This window comes from Neopsephotus bourkii, unplaced genomic scaffold (genome assembly GCF_033783945.1).
Source record: "Neopsephotus bourkii isolate Nb327-2 ecotype Australia unplaced genomic scaffold, CSIRO-AGI_Nbou_v1 NB_1824, whole genome shotgun sequence".
Taxonomy (NCBI): Eukaryota; Metazoa; Chordata; class Aves; order Psittaciformes; family Psittacidae; genus Neopsephotus; species Neopsephotus bourkii.
This window is the reverse complement of record NW_026902297.1, coordinates 105,893-126,077: the sequence shown is the minus strand read 5'-3', so window position 1 is coordinate 126,077 and position 20,185 is coordinate 105,893. Positions and strand designations below refer to the sequence as shown.

The 20,185-nt window shown below is 45.0% G+C and overlaps 1 protein-coding gene and 1 long non-coding RNA gene across 2 annotated transcripts in view; both read right to left on the bottom strand.

Annotated features, from left to right (window-relative positions):
• Positions 1-23: 23 nt before the first annotated feature.
• LOC133206931 (uncharacterized) lies at positions 24-4,838 on the bottom strand. Its single transcript, XR_009723900.1, has 3 exons — positions 2,025-4,838; positions 1,806-1,915; positions 24-160 (listed from the first exon to the last, which is right to left on the bottom strand). It is a non-coding gene; the product is annotated as an uncharacterized LOC133206931 (long non-coding RNA).
• A 340-nt stretch (positions 4,839-5,178) lies between these two features.
• KLHDC4 (kelch domain containing 4) overlaps positions 5,179-20,185 on the bottom strand; it is a 30,685-nt gene continuing 15,678 nt past the window's right edge. The window contains exons 6-12 of the mRNA XM_061343265.1: positions 19,309-19,401; positions 18,244-18,403; positions 11,573-11,654; positions 8,504-8,712; positions 6,781-7,180; positions 6,057-6,173; positions 5,179-5,769 (exon numbers count right to left, since the gene is read on the bottom strand). Of these exons, the coding sequence (XP_061199249.1) occupies positions 5,594-5,769; positions 6,057-6,173; positions 6,781-7,180; positions 8,504-8,712; positions 11,573-11,654; positions 18,244-18,403; positions 19,309-19,401 (1,237 nt within the window). The 3' untranslated portion in view covers positions 5,179-5,593. The remainder of the gene's footprint in view (positions 5,770-6,056; positions 6,174-6,780; positions 7,181-8,503; positions 8,713-11,572; positions 11,655-18,243; positions 18,404-19,308; positions 19,402-20,185) is intronic.

The window sequence follows — 20,185 nt, the reverse complement described above, 5'->3', positions numbered from 1 at the left end:
GGAGGAGCACTGGAGCATGCCCCAGAGAGGAGGGCGAGGGTGGTGGGTTTGTCTCTTTACATCTTGCTGTGGACTGTTTCAGACATCATGCTTGGGCTCTAAGCATGTGGTATTTTGCACTTTGTAATGCAGGATGTATATTCCAGCTTCCAACATGTCCCTGTTAAAAAAAAAAAAAAAAAGAAAAAAAAAGAAAAAAAAGAAAAAAAAAAGAAAAACAAAAAACCAAACATCATTGGCAATGGCAGCCTCTAAAGATGTATTATTTTATTTTTTTCTATGTCACTTAATTTGTTCGTTTATACCATCTTTGTAATATGCCTGCCTTGATTTTCTCCCCTCCCCTGTTCCCACTTATAATATGCATACTCATTAAAGATGCCGTATCCCTGTTCTGAGCTGTTATGGTCCCCATCACACAAGTGCAGCCTTAGCTCAATAGCTTGGAAGTGGGCAATGGCCCCTTGCTTCTCAAAACTGACTCTACTGGTACCTTGTCCCCACCATGGAGATCGGCTCTGCCGGTGATCCTCCACCACCACCAGGTATGGTCCAAATGGCTTCAGTTTGGGATTTGGTACGTCCAGGGACCAAATTCCACCCTCAGTTCTACCCACTGCAGCGCCAGTCAGCAGGAGAAGGGGTGCGAGCATAGCAGCAACCCGAGGGTGGGATGAATCCCTTTCCACAGCTACAGTTGGGGGGAGGAAGGAGGGAACAAATCCTCCTCGACATTTCACATACAGAGGTGTTGGGTACAGCCCTGACTTGCGGACTCAGCTTTGCTTTGCTTCTGTTTTAGCTGTTTCTCTGCTACCTTTTCAGCAGATTTCTTATTACATTGCACTGGATTGCTATATTTTTAACCAGAAATAAACTAAGGATTAGAGCATGTGCCAGTTAAATTCAGTTCTTTCCCTTACATGGTCTTACTCCCTCCTGTCGCAGTTTCTCTTCCTCTATTCCTTCCTTTCCCTTTTCAGGCAGAAGGGCTATGGGTGGACAGGGTAAATGAGAACTGAGGGCAGCGAGACCCGCTGTAACTTTGATTTCATTTTCCACAGTAACTGTCATCTTCATACCTTTTTTGTTTACATTTGGTTTGGTTTTAGGTCTTTAGTATAATCTTTTTTACTCTTGAATGGTTGCTGCATACTTGAACCAAATAGCAACATGTTGTGGTTGCAGCCCTAGGAACTCATCCGTGTGTTTTGTAACTCTTTGTAAAGACTGTCAAAGGATTTTTTTTGTACATTCAGGTGCATGACACAAAGGTCCCACCAGGAGCAGGTTCAACAGTTACATACAAACACGGTACTATATTTAGATATATATAAAACAGCAAAAAAATGCCTCTTGTTATTAATCAAATAAAAGTACTAGTGATTTCATGAGTAGCTTTTCCATGCTGGTGACTGACTGATTACTGCTCTTACCCCTGTACCAGCAGTTATGTACAAACACAAGTGCAAATCGCGTTTTTCATTGCTTTGTTCCACAAAATAAAGCTCCACGGAGCTGAGGTTTGTCCAATACGAAAGATAGCCAAAGACTAATATTAATTGGGCCCCAAACCATGTGCTTAAAAATAATGATTTATTAACCATGGGGAGCTGAGCAATCTGTCTTCGTTCTGGGCTTTTCACATTTGCCCAAGGCCAGAAATATTCTTGAGAAATAGCCCAGAAAGAGAGTTAATTCAGTGTATTTCCCTGTCTTATGAGCCCTAGATTCATGCATCTCTACCCAAAGCACATTAAAATGTCTACCATCATGGCATATAAATCTATGTAAATTGTCCATACCTGCTGTTTTATGTCCACACTGACAGATGCATGCGAGCAGTTGAAGGTTTACACCATTTTTTTTTGGCTGCAGTGGTATTTTTATGTTCCTACAGTGGAACACGCAGCACCTGAAACACAAGGAGGGGCTGACGGAACCAGCCCACCTCCTACCATGGCAGTAAAGACATTGGGAAGAGGGTGTCTAGCCCTCCCCAGGGACCCCTGGCTGGACCCTACCTGTGTGAGCACTGTGCTGATTTGATGCAGCATCTTCAGGGAAGGCAAGAAGGAAGGAACACAAAAATCCTCTGCCTGCTCACGCACATCAGCTTCTCATCAGCCCATCTGGTGTCTGGGTTGCTTGTACCCAAGACCTAGATTCTCTGAGCACGCTGGGACTCTCCAGGGCCTGATCTTTCAGAGATCTTGAGTTGTTGCAGCATCTATTTACCTTGTGTGGAGTTACGAAGCACTGCTGGGGAAAAATAATCCAGACTGCAACAGAATGGGAGGGGCAAGAGGAGAAATACTGTCTTATGATGATGAAGGTCTTAATTGAAACCCAAGGACTAACTATTTGTCCTGACAGGCTTTGGCAAGATAAGGGAGGATAGAAAAGCAGCAATTTCTTATACCTGTCACAGGGTGAGGATGGCTGCAGGCATTTGCGCTAAAGCAGAACAGAGCAGAAGCCGGACTGGATCCTGCCTGACAGCACAGCTTCACTGCATGTGAGTAAATTGTCTGCCCAGAAGATGGGCCATGCAGTCTCTTGACATGGTGGTAAGTTTTCCTGATGTAGGGAAACTGGTCAGCTCCTTGCACAGCCCCTAAATTAACTGCATCAGTCCTGTTGTTGCCTATTCCCAACCTTCACAGCAAGGCTTCCTGAGCAGCTCGGCAGCCCAAGGCTTGAACCATTGCTGAAGGCAACCCTGAGCACAGCAAGCACTAGAGATACCATGCCTTTGAGTAGCAGATCCACCAGGACTATGCTTCCCTCAGAGGCATTTTAAGCTCTTGAGTTCCTTTTATAGGTCTGTTTTAACTAATATTAACCCACAGGCACTTAGCTACAGAACTACCACCAACCTGTTTATCCAGGGTATGTGTATCACTTCATTACCATGCCCAGTGAAGGAATTTCAACCCCAAGAGCTACTAATCAGTGCCCAAAGGTCTGAATACAATACTCAGATACTTCATGAGCTCTGTCCCTTCACTCAAAGCATCTAAGGGATCATACTCCATATCGTTAAAGGAAACCTCACTTTGTAGATGTTGGAAGATGCTGAGTGTTGCCCAACAGTCTTCGTAGAATGGATGGCTTAGAACTGCCATGGTGAGTTGCACATTCCCAATTGGAAACGTCAGTGGGAGATAAACATCCGAGAGACTCCCATCCATACATGGGTGTCATTTGCGCAACCACACTGCTACCTAGTAGACTCACATATCATTTGCCTGTTTCCTTTTTATCCCCAATTTCGGAATAACAGCACTGAGCCTAGTAAGGCTCAGGCTTTGTTACAAACACACTTTAACATGGTTAAGAACACCAACATCCAGCCCCTTACCTCCTCTACAATAGCAAACATCCCCACCCCAGCAGCAGCTGCATTTTGGTATAGGTGTTCGGTCCTGTTAGAAGAGAGAGGTGAAGAATTACTCCTGCAAGCAGCAGAAGCACTGCTCCCCAACCCCTTCAGCATGAAGAGTGTTTCAAAGCCCTTTTCATGTTCATCTGCAGCTGTGGGTTAGTGGCTTATCCTGGCTCATCCAACACCCCAGCTCTGGGAAGAACTGAAAGAAGCTGCATGCCCAGGTCAGCTCGACTTCACGGCAGCAGAGCAATGACAGCCCTGGGAAGCCAACATCTCCCAAACCTTCCTCTCCCTTAGCAGTGATGTGCTTCCCACGTGGAGCTGCTGTGATGCATCCTATCCTGACTCAGGTTCCTTGGAAGCATGTCTCTTCTAGTCAATGCTTTCTCCAGTCATCCTTAGCTTGGCACAGAACATAACTAGGACTATGTTCCAGAGCCCTAAAGGAAAAGATAAAAGGAAATACTTCAGATTATCACTGCACACACTAGCTCATCTGATGTATCTAGTTCCCTCATCCAACAGTTTCTTCCAGATAAGGGGGATGGAGAATCTTTTCCTGCAGATGTACAAAACTGTTCTTCATCCTTGGCACTGCTGTAACCTGGCTCTAGCTCAGGGAACAAAATCATTCAAGGTGTACATCTGTATTTGAAAAGGCAAAAAATGATGAAGTGTATCTAAGTGTGGTTTCCAGTGTCTGGAATAGGCCTTTGCAATGGAGTCCTTTGCAGAGATGTTGTGATTTTAAACCCACTGTTTTTCAGACAAAAACATAATAATCATCACCATAATCTTGAAAATGCAACTCAGCAACAGATACCCCAATTTTTGCACAGAAAGTTATGGACATCATACACAAAGGATCAGAATTCAATGAGATCAAGGTATAAACTAACCCAAGTGACAGGACAAGGATGTCCTTAGCCAAGCAAACACTACGGGTTCTTTCCTAGGCTATGAATAAATGGTATGTTTTCACCTCTCATCTGTTATTCTACATGGAAGGTACCTCCCTATCAAACATGTTTTTACCTTGACAATTGGCAGCCTGCTGTATTTAATCTTTGTTACCTTTCAATTAGCCCTGAACCTAGCACTGCTCTCTCGAGAGCTGGCTCCCCTGTAATGCCTCTGCCAATACCCATAGCACCCTTGATCTCCCTGCACAAGGACAGCCTTCTGGTGTCAACTCAAGCCATCACTTGTTTGCTGCAACAGACACACTTTGATCCATCTGTTGTCCCTGTGGATCACAGTGCTGCTCCATCACTGCTGGAAAGTGATGACTTGAGGAGAAGGGCTGAGTCAGGAAGCAGGGGTGAAAAAAAAACACCACCCTTTGAGAGTGCCAGCTCATTCCCTCCCATCCTCAACATGCCAGCAGCTACCAAGGTAGGACATTTCACTGGTCATAAATACAAATAAATAGTTCATAAAAATAAACAGTTCACACAAATAAACAGCTCACTTTTAAGACAACTGCTTTCTTGTCAAACAAGTGAGAAACAGAACTGGGGGATTCCACAAGCAAAGGCAAAATCTGCTACAGCTGATTAAAAAGGAAGATATTTCTACTGTTATGTGTATCAGGGGTTACAGTGGATCTCAAACAGGTAAGGTATGAGAGGATTCCCAGGATTCTCCAGGCAGCGCAGCCGTATCTCAGGGGTGCTGGTGCATCTTACAACCACTAGCTATGTATTTCACATTGGGAACAGTGATTCCTCTTCCACAGCAGGAGAAAAAGAAGTAGAAAAGCTATGAAAGGATGGAGAAAAACAGAATGATGTAACCAAATAGATTTATTGTAGAAACCCTCGGAGACACGTTCTGGCCCCTGTCAGGGTAGGGCTTTTGGGACCAGTGAACCATTGTGATGTACAGTTTGTCTTGACAGATTCAAACCAATTTTGAACAAAAATATAGCAGTATTGTAGAGGCTAGCCTCAGCAGAACAAGTGCTCAAACAGCAATCCTGTTCCTCAAGACCCTTCCACAACCTGCCCAAGAACAACAGCACATCCAGAGCATTAACCAAAGAGGCATATTGAGACTGGTCAGCCCAAAGGCACCCAGGGGAGGCAAAAGCTAGAGTACGCCTTCCGACATGCTGACTACCTGGTACATCAGGATGAGTTCCATGGGGCTAACCACTGCTCCCAGCATGTGTTTTCACTCATAGAACAGTCTCAAGAACATCTAGACTGAATCTTCATAAATAGTCTTTGCCATGGCATGTGCCACTTTTACCACCTTCTTCTCCTTGGCATCCGGGCCCATGTTGCTGCGAGCTAGTTTAATCCAATACTGCTCTGTCCTGGACAGGTAGTCTGCATAGCTCTCATCAAGCTCAACAGATGGGTGCTGCTCCTCTTCTAGTACACAGCGGGAAGAAGAGAAAAAGAGAGGTGACAAACAGTGAATGAAGGTATTGCTTTTCAACTCAGCCAAGACTACTCTTCAGCTAATGTGTTTATACGTAACAGCCTAAAATCCTATCAGTAACCAGTAGACTTTCTCTTCTAACCAGAGAGCAGTGTACTATGAAAACTGCTTTTGCTACAAAACTCACCTGGATGCCAAAGCCCTCCATGCTGGCAGCAGAACCAGCATGTACTGTATTTTATATCAGTATGAAGAAAACATTCATCTTAGTTATTACCTCCCTCATCTTCACTCTCCTCTTCAGAGCTCTCCTCTTCCTCTTCTCCTCCCTCTGCACCTTCCTTATCATCCTCTTCTTCATCTGACTCAGACTCCTCCAGCCATTCTTGTGCTTCTTTGATGAGAAAGAAAATAAAATAAATAAGTAACAAGCTGTTTCCCACTCCTACACCCAGAACTATCATGGAAGATCTGGGCAAGGTCAGAAAAATGTGCTTCTTAAAACCCCTGCTCTATTCACTGCCTCAAAGATCCATTCACTGTACAGTGCCTGTATCTGATGGGAACAATGGGAAGAGACGAAACAGGAAGAAGTGAGCAGCACAGAACAGACGTGGAAGAGAAGCTGGTTAGTGTCAATGCTGACAACAGTCAGCTCTCCTCCCTAGCACTTCACAGTTCAATGATCATGAGCAAGACACCTTCCTTTATGCCTTTTGCCAATTACCACATGTAGACTGTGAGCTTCCAGGGCAAGGTCACCTTCTTTCGTGATCACAAAGCTCTGGACCAGACTGGTTTCCATAGTGATTGTGACCATAAGACACTGCATAGCACATAATTCCAAACTTTCTCCTGTCCAGGAAAAAACACTACTCAAAGGCTCACCACCACCCTTGAGGAAGCTCCACAGTTGCTGTTTTGTTGGTTAGTTTTCTTCTTCCCTAGTGTAGTGCTGCTACACTAAAAGCAGAGAGAGCAATCCCACCATCAGAACTTACTTGGATCCATCTCCACCAGCACCTTCCATTCTTCCATCTTGTGTAGGTCGATGCTGTAGAGGTCACTGAGGGTGAACTGGCGATCACCCACCTCAAACATTCCCCCATACACGTAGAGAACCCCATGTTTCACTGCCAACATGGCATTCGAACGTGGGCATGGCTCCACTTGATGGCCCAAGGCTCCGTCTTCCTCCTCCTCCGATTCAGACCTCTCCTTTTCTTCTGCGGGTCCAGAGATCACCTGCTTGATTGTCATGACAGTCCCATCTTCTGCCACCACCTCTTTGACTATTTCCACTGGGCCTTGTGGAGGTTGCTTCTCCATCTCCTCATCTCCAGCACCCTCTGCCTCAGCTTTTCTGCCACGTCTCCGCTTCCTCTTCTCTGATTTTGGTCCCTGTTAACAGGAAAAAGGAACAGAAAGAGACTGCGTGTGAACTGCCTGCACCTAATAGCATGTACAGCAGTTAATCTAAGTACTATGGATGCTGCTGGGAGGGAGGAGAGGGAGAATTCAATCGCTTTTCACTACAAGTCTCAAGTAATAGGTGCAGCCTCCCACTCAGCATGAACTTCTACCAGCCATAAAACAATGAACAGTGAAACTCCTGGAGTACCCACAGCATGAAGTTGCTTCCTCTATTAATGGCAGCATGTGCTGAAGAAGCAGAAAGCAGCTCTTTTGCTCTCTGTCTTGTAGGTACACACAGACATGCAAGCAGTCCAATAGTCTGATGGGAGCAAGAGAAAGTAACCCACATTTTGTGAAATCACAACAATTACTGGGTGCTAAATTACAGTGCATGACCAGGAAGCACTCCAGGTCTTCAAAGAACTGTGTGAAAAAGCTGGGAAACAGCGAGGAAAGCAGAAGCAAAGATATAAGTGCCTGTTTGCCTGTTATTATGTGATTGACTTCTGTTTGACAGCAAAGCCAGAAACAGTGGGGAAGAAGGAACTTCTTTGCTTGCACCTCATTTGCCCTTGAGAGTGGTTCAAACAAAATCACAGATCAGAGGGCCACGTCTGTGAAGTTTTTATGAGCCAAGGTTAATATTTCATCTCTTTAGTAACTCATCAACACTGGGGAAAAGAGAGGAGTTTTTTTGATCCCAATGCAACACAAGATCTTTTCACAGTAGCTTTTACTGAACTGTCTGATGTCAGATTTATACATCTGACCTAGAGCCAGCCTCCAGTAAAACACCGTAATGATGTTTTCATGCTGCTTTGTTTCATTTTGCATTACACAACAATGGGGCACATTCAGCCTGACTCCTGAGAAGGGAGACTGCTCCCGAACCACTCTCACTTTGTGCCCAACCATCAGGGCTCACAGGCTTCCTGCCTCCACAGAAGGGTCCAGTCTACATCCCACTGTGGAAGCAGGGCATGGAGAGCACAAGGAGCTATGTGGCAGAGAAGGAGAGGGGCAGCATGAAGTAAGAGAATTCAATTCATCTGGTACCAAAAATCTGCTAGAGTTGCACATCACCAGCTTCATTTGTACAGCCTCACCACCTCGTCAAAATCAGTGGGTCACAGATCAGTGCAGCAGCCACACCTAATGGATCACCTCTTGGAGCACCCCAAGTTATTACAAATAGAGGCTTGCTCCACACTACAAGAACACTCTTTCAGGCCAAAAAAGGCCCAAAGAACACGCATCACCATCAGGGAGAATGAACTGAATGTATCTGTGTTAATTTTAAAATCAAACCTTCAGCTGTCCAGGAAACCAGCGATTTTTCCCGAGGTCATAGAAATAAATATCATTGAAGAAGTCCCCTTCAATGCTTTCTTCCTCTTCTTCATCATGCACACCTCCGAACAGAAGGGAACGGTTATTGGGACCAATTGCCACAGAGAAGCCAGATCTGGGAGTGGGTTTCACTCCAGAAGGGTTGAGCCGACTCCATGCCCACTTGTCTGGTAATGGATAAAAGCAAATACAAGCATCAGGAAAGGAGAATCCTGGTTGCTTTTATATCTCCTATGCCCTTCAGTACTCCAGTGAGTAAGTCTATGACCCATTTTGGATTTCTCAGAACTGCACAGTACAATGTTAATCAGAACCACTTATATTTCCACTTTATGCACACAGCTAATAGCACATCCATTCTACCCTTAGAAAACTATTGTGTCTCCAGTAAAAGCAATTGCAGAGGGCTGTCTTCACGGCATACTTTCTGGGGTAAGGAGCTTCTTGAAACATGCATACACATTTATAAGAGGGTGGAGTTCAAGCAAGGATTACATATATATAGCCTTCACGTACCAAGGAAATGTGCCTCAGTTAACCCAGGAATCCCACTCCATATTCATTCCTCTACAGCACTCTTCTACTACAGTACTTTACCTGCCGGTTTGAATCACTGCCTTAACTCCCAAAATAATTACAGTTCTTTGTAAGGAGACCCAACCACACTCAAAAAAAAAAGGCTCAGGAGCAGGAGAAGGCTTGTGCTCTAAACCCTTTGCTTTTGCTCCAATCCTTTCTACTCTGGATTTAGAGCAAATCCTTAAAACATAGGCTGGGAGAAGCACATGCACTGGCTAGGCACTCTTGTTTCTGAAGAAACCACGATTTCAGTAAGATAAACTATAAATAGTGCATAATGGAAACAGGGTCTGGAATCCAGGCAACATATGTGACCCAAACCTCCTTCCCAAATCCTACTTTAAGACAATCAGGTTTAAAGAAATCAATCACAATTTTCAGATTTTAGAAATTCAGCTCAAAGAAGCTTGTCCCATTCCCTGAACCAAGGACTCTCTTCTAAGGAAAGCGATGGAATTCCTATTTCAGAGACATTCACAGATAAAACAACCAAACTAACCTATAATATCTAGGTTACGTTTGGGTTTTTTTGTAATATCCCTGCTCCAGGTAATCTAATGAGATCACAACCCAATCTTCTCTCTTAAGAGTCTGTAAGACACCACTATCAAACAGTTTGTTAAAACAGGAATTTCCTGTGTGGAGATGTACTGGGTTTGCATAGTGAGGTTTTGGTAGCAGGGAGGCTATTGGGATGGCTTCGAAGAGAAGATGCTAGAAGCAGTGCCTGACAGAGCCAATGCAGCTGGATCCAAGACGGACCTGCCACTGGCCAAGGCTGAGCCCATCACTGACGGTGGAAGCAGTTCTGGGATAACATAGTTAAGAGACGGAAAAAAGCAAACCAAACTGCACAACTGCAGCCAGAGAGAGGAGTGAGACTGTGTGAGAGCAACAGCTCTGCAGACATCAAGGTCAGTGATGAAGGAAGGAGGAGGTACTCCAGACACCAGAGCAGAGGTTCCCCTGCAGCCCATGATGCAGACCATGGTGGTCCTATGGAGGCCCACAGTGGAGCAAATATCCACCTGCACCCTGTGCAGGACCCCACACTGGAGCAAGTTTGATGGCAGGACTTGTGACCCTCTGAGGAGCCCATGCTGGAGCAGCCTGCTCCTGAAAGAGTGCAGCCTGAGGAAAGAACCTACGCTGGAGCAGTTCGTAAAGAACTGCAGCCTGTGGGAGTGACTCACACTGGAGCAGGAGAACAGTGTGAGGAGTCAGTCCTCTGCCTGCAGAGGAAGAGGTGGCAGAGGTGTGTGGTGACCTGACCACAACCCCCACAAGCCACTGAGGGGGAGGAGGTAGAGAAATAGGGAGCGAAGTTGAAGGTAGGAAGAAGGGAGGGGTGGGGGGGGAAAGTGTTTGTAAGATTGAGTTGTTATTTCTCATTAACCTTCTCTGATTTGATTGGTAATAAATTAGGCTAGTTTTTCCAAGACAAGCCTGTTTTGCCCATGATGGTAACTGATCTCTCCCTGTCCTTATCTTGACCCACAAGCCTTCAGTTATATTTTCTCTCCCCTGTCCAAATGAAGTGATAGAGCAGCTTTGGTGGGCACCTGGTGTCCAGCCAGGGCCAACCCACCACCTGAGAATTCCAAAACCGCAAAGATTTTCTGTTGTGAAACAGAAGAGCAGTGATCAAAATGTCCCACAGACCAGGAACTTTCAACATGTTGCTTTAATTCCCTCCCACATACAAACCAAAAAAATTCCTAAAATATCTTTCCTTGTAGTTTTTCCTGAAGCTGCCTGTGCAGGCCAGAGCTTGTCACATAGTTATGCAAGGAGCCTGGAGACCCTCCACTCCATCTCAGACTATTCCAGGACCAGCTGGGAGGTGTCAACATAAATGATGCTGTGAGCTAGAAATGATTCTCTGACAAAAAGTATATCCCAACCTTCCTCCAGAGCTCTGCCAGTTTCTCAACCAGCTCCAATTCCCCCAGGGTTTTGCTGTGTCAGAGCTACCATTTACATCAGCTTTGAAATCAAGTCACCTAAAGCTGAGAACTATGACTCCTTAAAGCCTTCAGCTGAGAGCTTTGCTCAGTCAACCCTACTCCCCATTTCCCTTTGCAGAGCTCAGCAGTGAGGAATTCTGCCCATCTTCATTCTCCAGCACACAGAAGCAAAGAGAACACAATTCCTCCAATATCCCCCTGTAATTGCTGTTTCCTTCACCTTAGCCCCCTTTGCTTTTAAGCTAGTCACAGTATACAAATGCACTTCGCTACTTCTGGGAGTAAGAAGAAATACTTAAGCCACCTCATCTTCTGTGTTTAGCCCCAGAGCAAACACCGGGGCATAGTGCTTTCAAAAGGGAAATTTTGTTCTAAGCTTGGTTTTTTTTTGCCTGTTATTCAAAGGAAAAGAAAGGATGTGCATTTACAGTCCTGCAGCATCACTTCCAGCACAGCCTTCCTAGCTGCAGCAGTAGCTTACCTTCCTCCTTGCCTGCACCTTCAAACTTCAGCAGGAACATATCTGTATGCAGGGTGCCTTTGTCAACATCTTTCTTAATTCTCTGCAGAGAAAGGAAAGACAGGGATGCTCAGCAAAACAATTTCAGTGGCCCAACTCTTCAAAGCATAGGAAGTGATCCATGCCAGAACAGCAGTATGTGCCAATCTGATCTCCTCCCATCCCCCCAGAAAACCCTGATCACAGCCCAAACCTGTATATTCCCATGCTGGAAATGTAAACACTGTGACTGGGCAAGGAGAAGCCATGCTATATTCTCTGTAATCACACTGTAGCTCTGGAACATCAGGCAGCTCACAACCATAGCATTCAAATCAGGGCTACATCCTGTGATGAGCCACAACAAACTTATGCCTGTGACAACTGGGAAGAGAACAGGAGACTCAAGGTCCTGTCTTTTACTCTGCCACAGACAGTATCAGGTGCTCTCAATGGTCTAATTTAATATCTGTGACTCTGCTTTTCTAGCTGTAGAAGAGAACAGATACCTACTACACTCAAGTGGTACAAAACTTTCCACGGGATTTGCAAGATGCACTGGGATTTTCATCCTTTAATGTTGAGCAGAAGCTCAAAGCATCTGTGTTCTATCATTTGGAAGGCCTAAGTTTAAGTACAGATCTGTGACTAGCACACAGACTCTCAGTCCCTGCCACCCGCTCATCTCCATCCCACTACAGGAGCAGCAGAGGTGACATCTCACTCTCTGCACCACAGCCCAACTGCAGCTGTCAGTTTTTGGATCTGGGGCCCCATAGCGCCTTGAGCAACAGTCTTTTCTCCTAAACAGAAGCTCCATGACCACTCCTGCTAAAGGAAACAGCAGGAGCAGAAATCAAGCCTCAGCTGAGGCAGTTAAAAGCATCATTTTAAATGTGATTTTCTCTTGTTCCTTGCACTGTAAGCCCCTGTACTCCAGTGCTCATAGCAACATACAGTATTGTAAAGCAGCACTATGCAACACCACTGTAGGAGGTCTTCTAATAATGTCATTATCCACCCATCCTTCATGCAGAGTTCCTACTTCCTTGTAATTCCCTTTCTCCTGGGGATGATGTCATTGCTATGCTGTGTAACTGCTTCTAGGTACTGGACCCCAACAAAGCTGAGAGGGTTGGATCCAGTTCTCAGGAAGATAAGCAGGTCTTGTATGCACCTGAGAGCACAACAGCATGGTGCCATCATGTTCTTGCTGCATAGCTGTACCCAAGCTTGTGCTCTGCACTTAACAACAGGTTTTGTTACTGCAGAGTATGCTACATTCTTACTGCAGGGCCCATTATCCAATTTGTAGGAAAGGTCTTCAATTCTTAGAAAGGTGGAAGAGAGGAAAATCCGTTAAAAGCATTGCAAAACACCACTGAAACTTGGATGATGCTGAGAAGCCCTAGGGAAGCCTGATAATGAAGTGCTGGAGGAAACAGAACTCTGCTTGCAGTGCAGCAAAAGAGAAGCTTCAGTTAAGGGCCAGGGTCTGCCTCAAGAGTTGTCCTGGGAAATATGTTAGTTTGGGGCTGTGACTCATGTGTTTTCTTGCTCTCCACATGCATGTAAGCATGCCCATCAGTGAACTAGAAAGACACACACTCTTAAAGACAGGATGTCTACACTAGAGAGATATTCTGTGCAATCAGTTCTATGAAGCCAACAACTGCACTATTCCACTTACTGCCCTTGAGCAACACAAGTCAGGCATACAGGGACAGGAAGCCTGTAGGAACAGGCAGTCCCATTTTCTGGGTAAGAAGTTATATAGTGATGACTTCTTCAGCTACTGCCAGTTCTCCAGCACACAGAAAGCAAGTAAGACAAGTTTTTGCATAGGTGTGTGGTTCTGAGGCATAGCTAGAGGACCTGTGGTGTGAAGACATGGTTGGAGAGGCTCAAAGTTACCTACTTTGAACAGATCCTTGACTGAGAGCTACCATGGTAGAAAGGAAAATAAACACCTTGTAGGAAAGGTGCTGTAAGTATTGACTACCTGAGTATTCAGTTCATTGCCTGGTACTGCCATGTACTGTGGCATTTACAGCAGAGGCTCTCAAGTTCAATGGGCTGTGAGTCACCATGCTGAGCAAGTGCCATGCTCTGACAACATCACGCTTTGCTGTCTCTGTCACACAGGTCTAGAGAAGCAGAAGCCACCAATAAGCTGCAGGCTCTGGACAGTACAGGTACAGCAGCCTTTTTAACCTGCCCTTCACCTTAAACACCCTTTCAAGCCTCACCTGAGCTCTCAGGGATGGACAGGCAGAGTAGAGGGAGGAAGGGAGAGAGATATGGACAGGGGGTCCACACCTTACAGCACTGAAGTGTACTCCAGTGACTGCAAAGTGCCTGACTGCTAATGATAACAGAAATGGTGGTAATTTCCACCCCAGTCGCAGGTAGGCTGCAGTTTGACCTTCAGTGCTAGACAGAGCACACAGGCTGAAGCGTGCAGGAGCACAGCAAGATGTGCACTAAAGAAGGGGACATCACAAATACTGAGAGCAGCTGGCTTCACTATCGTAAAAGCTGCGTAGAATAACTGCATTATTTTTCTCCTGAAAACCACAGAGCTCCCTGTAGTAAACACACTGCATATGCAACATGACAAAGCTTCTCAGGCTGAGAAAACCCCAATGAGGTGGAGTGGGAGTTAGTTATTTGTTGTCAAAGACATGCCTGTTTTCCCCAACTCACACTGGCTCAAAAGCAGACACTTCAACAGCAAGCAGTACACTGCATCAGGAGACATCAATCCCTTCACACCCAGGACACCCTCCTTGCCTGAGGAAACTGCTCTGTCAGTCACAAGAGGCTCCTGTTCTCCCTCACTGTGCTCCTTGCCATGAAGTTCCAGGCACTTACTTTCAAGCACAAAAAACTGGCTTGGATATCCACAGCTTATTGTTTGCACATGCAGGTACATTAGCAAGTTAGAAGAATCTTACGGGCATGAGCTGAAAGATCCCTAGCTCCACTGATAGACAGCTAGATGCCTGTTTATCCCCCTTCAAAGGGCAAGGAAACTGAGGCACAGAAAAGTGTTCTTGAGACAAAGGGTATCAGGGTTCCCCATGTATAATGTGCTAAACATGTCTTGTAAGAGATCAGCAGTGGCAAAATACATCCAATTAGCAGAAGCCCTTAGCAGGCAGAACTACAGAGGGAACCAGACCCACCAGATGCTGCAATTCAGCCCTGCCACAAGCAATCTCCTAGCAGAATCCAATCCAGCTTTGCAAAACTTGCCACAACCTTTGTTCAAAAAAAAACCCACCACAAAACCAAAAGAAACACCCACATGCTAGTCATCTTTGGCATCCAAAAGCCTTGCACACATGTAACGCCAGCCCTCCCCTGGGTTGGAGGCTGCTTGCACCTGCAAGGTAGAGCAGTGTTAGCCTCCAACACTTCCTGGCTGCGTCTGCTGTGCCAGTCAGGCACAGTGTGCTCACGTTGCCTAGCAATAGAGAGCTATAAGCATTGCTTTATACAGCCAAAAATGCAGCTTGATGCTGCAAGCCCCATCCCAAGCATGAGAAATGGATAAGGACATCTTCAAGATCAGCAGGAGAGCAAGTCTGAGATCCTTGTGGGATTCTGAGGTACATTTTAGGCAGAGCTTATAACACTCGCAACATTCCCCTCCTGGTCTAGTGGAAGGTGTCCCTGCCCATGGCAGGGGCTGGAATTGAATGAGCTTTAAAGAGCACTTCTAACCCAATCCATTCTATGATTCTGTAAGGGATCACAGAAGTTACCTTTATCATTTCTAGGCTGAAGATGAGAGAGATGAACACAGGGACACTATTGTAATCACGCATTTCATAGTATCAGGCATGCTCTTATCAATTTGTGCATCCACATCCCAAATTAAGTCACACTCAAGGTTGTAAAAATCCTTTTTCACCATTGGCATCCTGGCTGTTCACCAGCTGGTCAGGTCAGCAAAATCTATTGGATGGCATAGACAAAGGCATGTCTCGGTACTAAGGTTCTTGTCCCAACTCTGTAGACGAGTATTGGAGTGCCTCAGACAAATCACTTGACTTGTTTTACCTGTATTTCTGCAGCCATGAAGAAGACTTTTTTATTCAGGGCACATGAAGGGAATACAGCCACATGGCCTGGACTGATGGACATCACTGAAAACTGACCCTGCATGCTCAGTTCTGCATTCAAGTCCAAAAAATCAAAGTGGGGACCAAATCTCTGTTTCTGCCTTGCCAGCTCATGATGCCTGCCAACGAGATTGAAGATGGGGAGATTGATCACCCAATCAGAAGAACACCCCTGGCAGCAAGCGGATAGTGTTGCTCAGGCATTACAGAGCCCCAGCAGCCAGATGGGTACAAAGATCCCTACATTTCCACACGTAACCATGAATCTACTGGGCTTACCACTCTTTTTCTGCCCTAGGCAAAATATATGCATTATACCACAGGTACTTTGGTAGAGTACTTGAAAGCAGGCTTGCAAGGGCTAAGGGAACCACAGTACATAATGTATCAGAACTGCCCACTGCATGATAGCAGACTTGCCACATCACAACTCTCCTCCAGCAATGTGACAGCCATATCATGCCCATACTAAAACAGAGGAGCTATTATGATTTCCACTCCCCTCCAAACCAATTCACATCATATACATGCTTGGTAGGAACTCTGGCCTCAGAGGCCTCCATGCAAATCTGCACCATTTTTCACAGCCCCTGTGCAGCTTAGTCTTGCCTTTTACAAAGAGAGAAGTCTTTATATGACTTGGTGAATGGCACTTTGCTTGGACACTTGCCTGGTTTCATATGCAAAAAGACCCAGTCTTCATACAACAAAAATGTCTTCACAGCACACCTGAAAGTAGCATCTGCCTGTCTAATTGGAGACAGGAATAGCTCTACTCCTGCTCCCGCCCAGCTCCAATTAAGTAATGTTTCCTCCACTGTCTATCTCTTATTTTTTCAAGAGTATCCCAGTCAATGACTCTGGAGGAATACACAAGCCAAACACGCCTTCTTCATTTCAAAGTAAACTCAGAGAGACTTAGCTCCACAATAGGCTGTAAGCAAAGATACAATGAGAATTAAATAGCCACACATTACTGAAGTTGTGCTCTCCAAAAGAGCTAAATCTTGCTGAATTAAATTTTGAGAAGCGTGCTAAATGTTTGTTGCCTCTGCATGTCAGGAAAGCTGCAGAGAAAATTCTGTCCAGTGCTTTGGTCAGTTTATAGCTTGGCTGCGCCATTCCTGCCTGACAGTTCACTTGTGCTACAGAATACACAAGCAAAGTCTCTGTTCAGAATGGCACAGAAGGAAGCAGACTTAGCTCTTCATACTACAAAGGAAGTAAATTTGTAACAGGAGTGGCTGTTCTATCTCAAAGCTGTTCTCCAAGCTGGAGAGAATCTGCACACAGCTCTTATCAGTTCTGTGCCCTGCATGAAAGCTGAGGGCAGCTTTGCCTTCCCCTATACTTTCCACTTCTTGTTTATTAGCTTGACACAACCCAGCAGTGCAACAGAGCTCATCTTGTTGAGTGGAACAGAACCAAATGCAAACATGCATCAACTTCATATTTCCATGGGGCTCGATGTGCACTTGAAACCCAGCTGCTTTCAGTAGCCATAAGAAATCCACATCTAGTAATGCAGGCAGGCTCATGCTTCCTGCCCACCCTCAACAGTGAGAAAACAGGACAGCGAAAGGAAGAGGACAAAGCCCTTTTGGGTAGAAAACGCTTCTGTATTGTTACTGCTATTTAATCAAATGCACATCTGACGAGACGGAGCCCCAAGCGCAGGGCATGAGGAGGCACAAATGCTTCTAAATATATAGACAGACTACCTTCTCTTCCCTTTCCCTGCTTTTCTTTGTTCATTTACTCACATCAGAAGAACAACATGTCTTCCTCCCCCAGCAACAAGCTGCTGGAAGCAATGCCTTTCCACTGAGACAGTAGCAGCGGGATCTGGGTCTTCTGTCTGCATTTGCAACATTAAAGCTTTTGCAGAAGCCTTTTGCTCAATGAAATATTTACTTCCTCCCACCCAGCATGGAGACAGGGATACTTGGTCAATGAGGACATACAGTCTAAAGGGCTACCCAGTATAAATTACCATGATTAACAAAGCAAGAAGCAGAGGAGAGGAAGCCTGGTGCTTATCAAAAGTCTTCTTTGGCTTACTGAGTTTGCTAACTAGTGCTTCTCCAGTAACCCTTTAACTGATGTAAGAAAATACGAGCTTTCTGGCAACTGCTGTTTAAAACCTGCAAGTGCTGGAATACAGATGATTTCTACCTGGGAATGCTTTAAGTTGGCAGTAACCACCACTACTGACAAAAAATGTAATTTCTCCCAGTTTCTAGCTCTATGATATCACCTCCTTATATTGGATTAGATTAGCAGGGAAAATGCTGAATCCATTTTTAATGAAGATAAGGTCTTCAATCAGCACACAGCTGCCTGAAAGAAGGCAAAATTAGAAGACAAGATGCCTCTTTTTGTGGCAGTACTGGTTCACAGCAACCTTAACCATTGTGTACAAACAATCCAAGGGCATAACTGCATATTTGCTTAGTTCTTCCATCAACTCTTCAGTTTAGAATCCAGGAAATACTGCACCATCTTACCACAAAATCTCTCTACCTGTTTGGAGTAGCCTCCATAGATGATTATGCTGCCCTCAGGATTGGTAGCCATCTGACACCCAGATCTTGGAGTAGGGCCGATCCCCGATGGAGCCAGCTTGCTCCAGGTGAAGGAGTCAAGGTTGAAAGCATACACGTCATTGTAATAGATGTAATCCCTAGGGAGAGCAAATTGGCATATCACAGGTTTTTGTAATGGTCACTCATTTAGTACAGGATAAAGTACCACTGAAATAGCACCAGGAATCTCTGAAGAGATGCAACACCTTACTCAACTTCTTGCATTTATGGCTTTTCTCCTTCCGTAGCAACCTACACATTACTATTTCGGTGCAACAATTTGCATTTGACAAAGCTCCTTTAAGCAAGACCTCCCTAGGTTCTTTTTTACCTACCATCGTTCCTTACTACAGAAACAGAGGTTTCATCAACTCTTTCCAGTTAACATGGTCAAAGGTAACTTAAACCAGAATACAAAAGATCAAAAGACCAGAGCCATGTCTGTCATGGGGGTGGGAAAAAATACACATATGCCCTGTTCCCCTTCTACTAGCCAGCTCACATACTGCTAGTGGAAAATGCTCTACACAGGTTAAAATCCCAAGGACACAGTCAAGTCTAGATTGGGCTTATTCAACTTGCACTGTCCTCCCAGGGACTGTGCTTATTGCTGCTTACTGTCTCCGAGACACGACATAGCACAGCTCTCTTCACAGTCCCCATGATAGTGTAGCTGTGACCTCACACAGAATATGAGAGCTACTGAAGATGTTTTGGGAAGACAAGGCTCTTTGACAAGATGCAGAGGCCAAAAGTGATCTATTGAGCTTTAGCTACAAGGATAAGCAGCTACTTGAGTGATTAGCTAAGTGGTACAATGATTTCTCAAACACTTGAAGACTTTAAATCAAGATCACTTGAATTTCTAAAATAAAAGTCTAGCTTGGTAAGAGTATTGCTGAGGATAATCCCTCCATCAAAGCCCAGTTTTCTGTTACTGGAGGAATTCTGTTGTCTTTTTTAGAGAGGATTCAATACCATCAGCCATCCTGCAATAACCCACCTTGCGCTCTCATGGAAACCTCCAAAGATGATCAGCTGTCTTTTGCAAGCAACCATTCGATGTCCACTCCGTCCAGATGGACCTCCTGATGCCCTGAAACAAAAAGAAATTCCACATTATCAGCAAATTCCCTTTCCTGTTAGTGTGTCAGTTAATTTTTATTAAAGTTTTCAGCAGCTGGGCTGGTTGAGTTCACCTTCTGTTCTTCAGGAATGGGAAACCATGAGGAACCTCACTGCCTTAATACATATGTATGATTTTCTCCAGAACAGTACGTGTGCTCTTCCTGTAACTCCTGGTATTTGCAACACAGGCATTCTGCAGTAATAATTTTATTCCTAGTGATAAGCCAACATGTCTCTAACAGCACCCAAAGTCTTGAAGTCTTTTCTGCTATGACTCAGAAGCTAATTTGTCAGGAGAGTTTAATGATTAACAGTTAACCCTCCATATTGCAAGAAACAAATTCCACACAAATAAGTTTTCTCTTTGTTCCCCCCCCTGAACAGGAGAAGTTCAAGTTAGATATAAGGAAGAAGTTCTTTACTGAGAGGGTGGTGAGGCACTGGAATAGGCTGACCAAAGAAGTGGTAAATGCTCCATTGCTGGTGGTGTTTAAGGTCAGCTTGGACAGAGAAGTGGGTGACATGGTCCAGTGTGAGGTGTCCCTGCCCACGGCAGGGGGGTTGGAACTAGATGACCTTACAGTCCTTTCCAACCTAACTATTCTATGATTTCTTCAACAACAAAGGCATTGCCATAAAACAAATCATTGTTATTATCTTGTACACTAAAAGGCAGCTACTCTGTTCTGCTCTTTCAAGCCTTCCTGACCTTTCAGTTAAATGTGCTACTTCCATTTCCAGGAACAAGGAAC